Source organism: Triticum dicoccoides, chromosome 2B (assembly GCF_002162155.2).
Source record: "Triticum dicoccoides isolate Atlit2015 ecotype Zavitan chromosome 2B, WEW_v2.0, whole genome shotgun sequence".
Classification (NCBI taxonomy): domain Eukaryota; kingdom Viridiplantae; phylum Streptophyta; class Magnoliopsida; order Poales; family Poaceae; genus Triticum; species Triticum dicoccoides.
The window spans coordinates 36,387,858-36,397,913 of record NC_041383.1 but is presented as its reverse complement, the minus strand read 5'-3'; the positions used below and the strand labels follow the sequence as shown (position 1 = coordinate 36,397,913).

Genomic DNA, 10,056 nt, shown 5'->3' with positions numbered 1-10,056 from the left:
TTGTTAGACTAGATATGTGTAGTAATTAATTTGTTCATATTATGCTAGATTTTTTTTTCTGTTAATAGATTTTTTTGGTGATATTATTACTGAATATGCATGTTTGGTGATATTATTGTTAATAGATTTTTTTTGGTGATATTTAGATTGTGTAATTAATTTTGTTCATAGAATTTTAATGATTTTTTGTTCATAGTATTTAGAAAAAGGAAAAAAATAAGAAGTAGTTTATATATAGTTGTACTAGCTAGTTGGTTTAATAAACTAATTTATTTTACTATATAATGAAGTAGTTTGTTTTTAGTAAGTACTACTTATTTATTTATAGTAAGTGCTTAGTAGTTGAACTACATAGTTGATTTAATTAATAAAACTACTTTTATTTAACTATATATAGAAGTAGTTCTCGGGTCGACATCGGTGATGCCGATCCCGCATCCTCGTCGTCGTCGACTCGGCGGTGGAGGCCTGCTTGATCAGGGCCATGTTCGGGACTGGGCTCCGCCGGGTTGGTATTGGGAGGTGCTACCTTCCGGGGGACGTAGGTTGGTGAGGAGGCAGCCCGTTGTTGACCCGATCCTTGTTTGGTGGCGGTCGCATGGGCCAGTGACGGTGGTGAGGCATCCGGACACCGCGAAGGTGGTACGTCACCGTGTCAGCGAGGAGGACGAGCACGTCCGTCGCTACATGGTTGCATTGGAGGGGAGGTTCGACAATACCTGACAGGTTCTTCAGGGATCTCACTGGAGCTATGATCCTGTGATGGTTCCTTATCTTTGGGTGTCCACCGCCCGCGTCGATACCCGTCGGGAGCTACGGTTCTAGTTGTATTAGTGATAATATTCGACGATGTACGGACACCAAGAGATGAAGTACTTTTGCTTATAATTATTGAATGCATGCTAATTTTAATACTATACTTTATTTTATGATTTGGTTTTGCTTATTTTATGATTTGGTTTTGCTTATTGAATGCTCATATTGGATAATTTCTCCTTCATTCCCGTGTGCTAGACAATTTGATATAATTAATAATGCATTCGGGAATGAAAGGAGGAGCTGCGTACATCGATCATCGATACTCAACCCGTGATTAATAATAATGATCTAGTTTAATATTTGAATTATGAACGTATAGGCCGAAAATGTCGTACTCATCGGACGACGAAAACCGCCCAGGGGAGTGCGACTGGTGCCACGACGACCGAGGTATCTGCGACAGGTTCATTGTGCTGGACGAAGATCGGCGCTTCAGCATTAAGCTCGAGGAGACCTTCGATGTTCATACGGTACGCAACCGACGATAATAGTTTTTTTTCATAATTACTCATGACTACAACTATTTTAATCATGACAATATTTTTCATCTTTTCCAATTCGACTAGCTTATCCCATGCTTTGCAAGACGCTATGTCTTGGAGAGGATGGGTTTTGAAGACCATGAAAGTTTCGAAACCAAAACAATTATCCTAAGTACCCATCATGGTGTGGATTTTCAAGTAAAGCTGTACAATGCTCAGAGTGTAACCCATTTTGGTTGCAAAAATTGGGAAGCACTTTGCAAGATGTATGGTTTTGATGAGGGTATGCTTGTTACCATGTATCTTGGTGATCCTACAATCGAGCAAGAGAGACCTACAATTTTCGTCCTTGTGGATACACCTCCAATTCTTCCCCCATGTGAGCTTAACATAGTTATTAAGTAATTTATATTGTTTATTTGAAAATAGTTGACAACTTATTCTCCATTGACAGCTTATTTTCATTCTTCAAAGAATGTGCGGAAGATGGTAGACAGAACCTACTACACCGAAGGCTCCGAACTAACTTATCTGGAGAAAAATCATCTGGTCGGATTTTGTACTGATCTTGAGAATTACAATGTCTACAATCGAACTCCTCAACATTATGGTCAATACGTGCCACTAGTGCACGTGTTGAACTACGGTAACTACCATGGAGATACCCTGGTATGATTTTTTACTATTACAACATTCGTGCATCTTTTTGCACACTTCTAAAACTAGTACATCATATCATTGCTAACTACGAAGTTATTACTATGTTTTTCAACAGATAATCCCAAATGATTGTGTGCCTCATCTGATGTATACACGGGGTAGCCTTCATGTTTTGAACATACACCCAGGTCGTCCTACGAATCTCAACTGTCCATACCGGGTTTCTAAAAGAAGTGGAGACATGATAATCAAAGAATGGAAAAAATGTATGGATAGTCGTAAGGAGCTTCTTGGAAGCAACATTCAGCGAAGGGCAAAAATTGGAGACAGGATGATCGCCATTCTTCATAATGGAGAGTCAGGGTCTATATTGTTTTATGCTATTTTACCTTAAGGGTGTTTAGGTCCTACCTGATACCGATGATCATGTGCTAAGAACAATTATGTAGGGTTGGGTTCGATGACTATGAGGATGATGATCGTATGACTTATTATTAATAACGAGTAGAAGTTGTATATGATGATGCATGATTAGTAGGACTTGTTATTATATATATATATGATGATGTATGATGCAAGCATGCATGAGCATTTTATATCTGCGGGTGCAATGAACATAGCAGCAGCGTTGATAAACCAAGGACGAAGATATAAGAGAGGACACTTCTCTCTACTAGCTAGCTATAATAACAACCTAAAAATAACCCCTAAAGAAGCCACTTTTAAAAAAGAAAATTGACTTTTGGTCCCGGTTGGAGCCACCAACCGGGACCAAAGGCCCCCTGACTGGGGTGGGCGCACAGGGCCACGTGGAGGCACATTGGTCCCGGTTCTGGTTTGAACCGGGACTAATGGGTGGAGGTATTAGTAACGACCCATTAGTCCCGGTTCATGAACCGGGACTAAAGGCCCTTACGAACCGGGACTAATGGTTGGTTTTCTACTAGTGACATAGAGTCATATTTTGTTCTAAGCATTGAGTTTTAATTATTGAGTTGTAAATAAATAGAAGTGTGATGATCATCATTATTAGAGCATTGCCCCATGTGAGGAAAGGATGATGGAGGCTATGATTCCCCCACAAGTCGGGATGAGACTCCAGACGAGAAATAAAAAAATAGAGAGAAAAAAAGAGGCCAAATAAGCCAAGAAAAAAAAAGAACAGAAAAAAAGAAGAAAAAAATGAGAGAAAAAGAGAGAAGGGGCAGTGTTACTATCCTCTTTCCACACTTGTGCTTCAAAGTAGCACCATGATCTTCATGATAGAGAGTCTCCTATTTTGTCACTTTGATATACTAGTGGGAATTTTTAATTATAGAACTTGGCTTGTATATTCCAATGATGGGCTTCCTCAAATTGACCTAGGTCTTCATGAGCAAGCAAGTTCGATGCACACCCACTTAGTTTCTTTTTGAGCTTTCATACACTTATAGCTCTAGTGCATCTGTTGCATGGCAATCCCTACTCACTCACATTGATATCTATTGGTGGGCATTTCCATAGCCCATTGATACGCCTAGTTGATGTGAGACTATCTCCCTCTTTTTGTCTTCTCCACAACCACCATATTCCTCTTCCACCATAGTGCTATGTCCATGGCTCACACTCATGTATTGCATGAAAGTTGAAAAAGTTTGAGAACATCAAAAATATGAAACAATTGCTTGGCTTGTCATTGGGGTTGTGCATGATTTAAATATTTTGTGTGATGAAGATAGAGCATAGCCAGACTATATGATTTTGTAAAGATAGCTTTCTTTGACCATGTTATTTTGAAAAGACATGATTGCTTTATTAGTATGCTTGAATTATTATTGTTTTTATGTCAATATTAAAATTTTGTTTTGAATCTTTCGGATCTGAACATTCATGCCACAATAAAGAGAATTACAAGGATAAATATGTTAGGTAGCATTCCACATCAAAAATTATGTTTTTATCATTTACCTATTCGAGGACGAGCAGGAATTAAGCTTGGGGATGCTTGATACATCTCCAACGTATCTATAATTTTATATTGTCTCATGCTATTATATTATCTGTTTTGGATGTTTAATATGCATTAATATGCTATTTTATATTATTTTTGGGACTAACCTATTAACCGAGAGCCCAATGCCAGTTTATGTTTTTTTTCCTGTTTTAGAGTTTCGCAGAAAAGGAATACCAAACGGAGTCCAAACGGAATGAAACTTTTGCGATGATCTTTCTTGGACCAGAAGCAAACTAGGAGACTTGGAGATGAAGTCAGAGACTCAATGAGGCGGCCACGATGGTGGAGGGCGTGCCCAGGGGGTAGGGAACGCCCCTTACCTTGTAGGCCCCTCAGAGCGGTCCTCACCTAATTATTTCGCCTATGTATACTCTTATACCCCAAAAACATCAAGGGGAGCCACAAAAACACTTTTCCACCACCCAAACATTCTGTACCCGTGAGATCCCATCTAGGGTCCTTTTTCGGCGTCCTGTCGGAGGGGGGTTCAATCACGGAGGGCTTCTACATCAACACCATTAACCTTACGATGAAGCGTGAGTAGTTTACCATAGGCTATTAACTGTAGTCCTATCTTCAAGGAAAGAACTAGTTTGGCCGTGTCATTCCCTAGTATCCCTCCTCCTCTATTAATTTCCCTATCTATGGCAAGCCCTCTAAACAAGCCGCCACCTGCTTGTCCTCTGTTTACTCCCTTCTCTGTTCGTGCATGCTATCCATCGACTGCTCGATGCATTTTACGCGGATCGACCCGAAATCCAACGCCTCGCTGTGGTTCTCTCCCGCTGGCTGCGCGCCCTCCTCTTCCTATAAATCTCGACCTAACTCCTCCTTCACGTGTTTCCCCCTCCTCTCCATCTTCTCCTCAATTCTCCCTTGCCTTATCAACGATGCATCCATACATGGAGACCCAAAGATGTCGCCACCCCATTCAATGCTGCACTGCCCGCATCAACACTGTTCGTTCTGTCTCATGTGGTGGTCAGCGGGGCTTATGGGTTTGATCTGCCATGTCATGTAAGAGCGCTCCCTTTCTCTTAATCTGACCTTCTTTCTGTCTTTCTTGGAAAGAAGGAAATCTTGGGATATATGGTAGTACAACTCAAACTGCTGATGTGTTTTCTTATGATGTAGACGGTTCTAGCGACTTATCAGGGGACATGATTGCAGGTAGGGGTGAATTTGCTGGACAACATCGAGGTAGCTATGCAGGTATGTTCCTGTTGAGGATGGATTAGGTGGTTGTTAAAAGTTAGAATGTTAAAGTATTGGGATGTATATGCAGGTATGACATATTCAAATATGTCATCCTTTTTTTAGGTTACTCAAATATGTCATCTTATGAAACATTCTGAGTAGGCAGAAACCATCAAGGAGTATATATCTAGTTTTTCCTAATTAAACCAATCGCTGTGAGCAGTTAGTCGCATGTACTTCTACCAGCTCCAACTCCACCACCTAATGTCATACAGTATCCTGTAATTTTGCCAAAATATTAAGTCACATTGAACATACATAGAGAGCTAAATCATATTACAGAACCAAGAATCAAAATTAATGACAGGACGATGTGCTGGTTATGTACTCGATTCAGGTAGTGCACAACCTTACGATCGGCTTGGCATCCAAGTATCATCTTGTAACTCAATTATTGCCACAATTAATTATAGATGCTCCATAGTCAGCCATCGATTGCTACTACTTCCATTCACAATGGTCTTAGCTGGTCCTGACGAAATCATGACAAGATTCAGTAATGAAGAGGCATTCACCAGCGATTTTTTGGTGAGTACTATATAGAAATACGTTGCTCTTAAAATCAAAAGGACGTCACTTTGCATATAACTACATACTGACGTCCTAAAACCTACAGGTCGACATGCATAATTTATATCCACCTCTGTTTGCTCTTGACAAAAATATATCATCATTGTTGCTCGGCTAATGTAGCGCCATTACTATAATTGAAGGCTGCTACTGGTCGTGCATATAGTGTGTTTTTCTAGGACTTCGTCAAAACAATTTACTCATATATCAAAACCTGCCTAAACCAGCAGAAGGCAGTGCGACCTAGGCATTAAAACATTCTGGGTTGCCACATTGTACTAGTATTAAGAACAGAAGAAATCAATCCTTGTGCCCGCAGGAAGAAACCAAAACTACCTTGGTTCTATGCAGCATTATGTATAAAGGGAAAATTTTGTTTTTGCCACTCTAGATTTTGCCAATTTTCCATATGCCACTCTAGATTTTGACATTTCACTTTCGTCACTCTTAGTTTTTGACAATTATCACAATTGTCATTCGCGTGGCAAAAGCAAAAAAATTAGAGTGGCAATTGTGATAATTATCAGAAGTTAAGAGTGGCAAAAATGAAATAAAATTATTTTGCTTTTGCCACAAAATGGCAATTGTGATAATTGTCAAAAACAAAGAGTGGTAAAAGTGAAATGTCAAAATCTAGACTGGCATAGAAACTTGGCAAAATCTAGAGTGGCAAAAACAAAATTTTCCGTTGCTATACTAGTGTCGTTGCTATACTAGTGTTGTTTTTTGACTCTACATTGATTTTATGTATAATTAAACTACTACTAGCATTGCTATAATACCGCGCGCTGCTATGCCACCATTAATTGATGCTGATATACAAATGTTGTTGCTGCTATATATACTTATGCCAGCTTGGTTGACGTTACTTTTGGTAGAGTTCTTATCAGATTCGCCACCACCATTTTATTCGTTCCCAATGGTTTATGCTGCCAAAATTGTCGAAACTTTGGCCTTGTTTTTAAGGAAACAAAAATTTTAGGGTGCTTGCTGAACATTTTTAGGGACTTGGCTGCAAGATTTTCATAGTTCTAGTTCCTAGTTTTAAGAGATTTTTTTTTATTTTCTAACATTTCCCTAACTGTTCTTGTTGAGGATGGATTAGGTGGTTGTTAAAAGTTAAAAGGTTTGGGATGTATATGCAGGTATGGCATATTCAACTGTGTCATCTTATGAAACATTTGGAGTCGACAGATACCGTCAAGGAGTAGAAATCTAGTTTATCCTAATTAAACCTATCAGCATGAGTGGTTAGCGGTCTAAAAGAATAAAAATTTATCCTAATTAAGGTTTTGAATAAAAACATAAATGCCTATATCAAGTTTACACACGGTGGTGAGTATAGAAATGCTACTTTTGTTTATACAAACTACTCGTTCTCAACCAAGTTCGAGAGATTTGCATGAAAATAAATGTTACACCAGACATAGGCTACTATTATAAAAGAGAAAATAAAGGTCTATCAAGGATTCCAAGTTGACCAACAAAGAGCTTGAAAGATGAGCCAGTCCATAATAATGAGAAGACTGCATGTTCTACATAACTTCAGAGACATGTCCATATATGTAAACAATACTAGTATGTAGCTGGGGTTTACATAGGTGGATAGTAATGTAAACTTGAATGCCAATTCAGTAGTCAACTCATAAACCTAGGTCGATCATGTTGTTGTTGCTGCTGCTAATTTAGTAGTCAACTAATGCTAATGTTGATGCTAATTCAATAGTAAACTAATGATGTTACTGCTGCTAGTTCGATAGTCAACTAATGCTACTGCTGCTGCTAATTCAGTAGTCAACTAATGTTGTTGTTAACTAATGTTATTATGCTACCACTGATGCTGCTATACTATTGTTGTTTGACTTTACATTGAATTTATGTATAAACTAGTATTGTCCTTGTTATACTATAGTGCTGCTATGCTACCATGAATTGATGCTGATGTACTACTGTTGTTGCTGCTATGCCAATGCTAGCTTGATTGTCGCTGCTTTCGGTAGAGTTCTTATCAGGCTCGCCACCATGTTATTCGTTCCCAACGCGTTATGCTGCCAAAATTTCCGGTGAAAATTCGCATGATTATATATAATGGTTATGTGAGTTTCTTGTTAGACATTGAGACTTGAAATGCATGTTTGTGTATTGTATATGTATTTTTGCGGCAGGGATCCGAGGGGAAAGCACTAGAAAGTTGTCTGGGAATGGATCTTTACCGAGAGCCGCTCTCGGCAAAGTGGCATGGCTGGCAGTTGGCTGTTTCAGTTTTGCTGAGAGCCAGTCTTGGCAAAGAGCGCACGGAACCAGCCGGTGTGGAGTCACCTTATATCGTCGAGTGGTACGGTTTAGCTCTTGGCAAACTCTTTGTCGAGTGTCCGTGTCCTGGCTCTCGGTAAATTCATGTTTGCCTAAGAGGTGTACGACGGGTGGCCTTTGCCGAGTGCAACTCTCGGCAAAGGTGTTGCCAGTGGTTATTGGCGCTTTGCCGAGTGTCCGTGGCACTCGATGTATAGGGCGTTTCCAATTGTTATGGTAGCCGGGCCAGTAGTCTCTTACAAGGTTTTCACCTAGTTTTCAACTAATTAACAGGGTAATTCTCTTATGTTTAATTAACGGAGTGGGTCTAAGGCTCCTATTTAAAAAATCTCACAGAGTAGTGGAGATCTATAGCAAGTAATGAAACAAGATTCCATTTTACAGGATGAAGTAACATTCAGCCCATCGGAACGAGAAGAACTTTAAAAGAAATAAAAATGAGAACACACTCATGATATGCATGGATATTCAATGCAAACATATTTGTTTAGGGCAAACAGGATGATTTAAATTCTTCCCATCAGCACAAAAACAATGAGAACAGGATGATAAAATTAGATTTAGATTCACCCCATGAGAACAAGAACAACGATAAAGAAATAAAAATGAGAACAACTCACAATATGCATAGCTGTTTAATGCAAACATATATTTTTTAGTGGAAACAAGAAGGAATTGTATTCACCCCATCAGGACAAGAACATTGAGAAATGAAGCAACAACAATAACGCAATACAATATCCATAACTCTTCAATGCAAACACTTTACATAAATGACACGTTACAGGTAATTTCAGACAGACACGTACCAGTTTCCTACAATATCTCGATCGACGAGGACTCGGACAACATGACGTGTAGCAAGAAGCACATAATTTTATTCATTACAAACACTTGACAAGATCAACAAACTGCGGACAGACATGCACCTGTTGCTACAATAACTCGGCCGACCAAGACTCGTACAACATTATACGCTGCTAGCAGCGCATAATTTTATTCATTACAGTACAATATAGAAAAGTATGAAATGCAAATACGTAGCAGCTAGGAGCACTAACTCCAGGGCTTGTTGCGTTTGTTCATGGACGGTAGCAAGGATTTTGTCGCTCCATCCTATCCAATGCTCCGCGTATCTCTCCGATACCTTTCATCACCTCTCCCAGGTCACTCCTTAGACGCCGGATCTCTGTGCTGAGATAGGACATCCTCTGATCCATGTTCCTGCTCAGATATCTCAGGATTTCAACCTGCTCATGGGTCTCGTGGCCTTCCAATTGCTCAGAAATTTCACGAGGCAGTAGCTTTATCAACTCTTTTACCTTTTCAACATCTCTCTCTACTTTGATCTGATTGATCACCTCTACATGATCGCTGTCTATGTCACTGCCAAGCTTGTTTAGTAAAAACAAGTTTGTCCAGTTGAGCTGCTTATGCTCCCCAAAGCCCCCTTCTCCCGCGATTACGAAAGGCACAAATTTTCCATAAGGCCCACCCAGATCCAGGTAGCTGTTTGATGGAAGCTCTCTACGCTCGAAATTGGAAGTCCTAACTCCTGCCAGTGGAAGCTTATAAGCCATTGATTATCACTTACTTGCCAAGCTGAAGAACTTCGGCGCCTTCGGAGAAGAGAACCCTCAACTCCTGCTGCTGCACCCGCCCTCTAATGTTGATGCTGTCTATGTTGCTGGAATTTGAATTTCTATTTTCTGAGGCATGCTTGGATGGATGAACTTGGTTTCCTATTTATAGAGTGCAAGCCACATGTGAAGTTGCTAGAAGTGCTCACAATCGTGTCATCGTGGCTCAGATTGAAGTGGCAGTCACGGGTGAAGCTGCTAGAACACTAAGGACGTGTGGACGTTCACTCTGTACGTACTTGCATTGTACACTATCAGTATGGGCAGCAATAATGTACTGTACAATAGAGGACAAAGATCATACGGGAATCACGCAAGGATA

General features: G+C 39.8%; 1 protein-coding gene across 1 annotated transcript; it reads right to left on the bottom strand.

The window, feature by feature from the left end:
• Positions 1–9,176: 9,176 nt before the first annotated feature.
• Positions 9,177–9,762, bottom strand: LOC119360346. Its single transcript, XM_037626023.1, has one exon. The coding sequence runs from the start codon at positions 9,672–9,674 to the stop codon at positions 9,177–9,179; it is 498 nt and encodes a 165-aa protein (XP_037481920.1). The 5' UTR covers positions 9,675–9,762.
• Between the last annotated feature and the right edge of the window lie 294 nt (positions 9,763–10,056).

Excerpts from the sequence above, each read along its gene's own strand:
- LOC119360346 (XM_037626023.1), bottom strand. The coding sequence starts at position 9,674 with ATGGCTTATAAGCTTCCACTGGCAGGAGTTAGGACTTCCAATTTCGAG.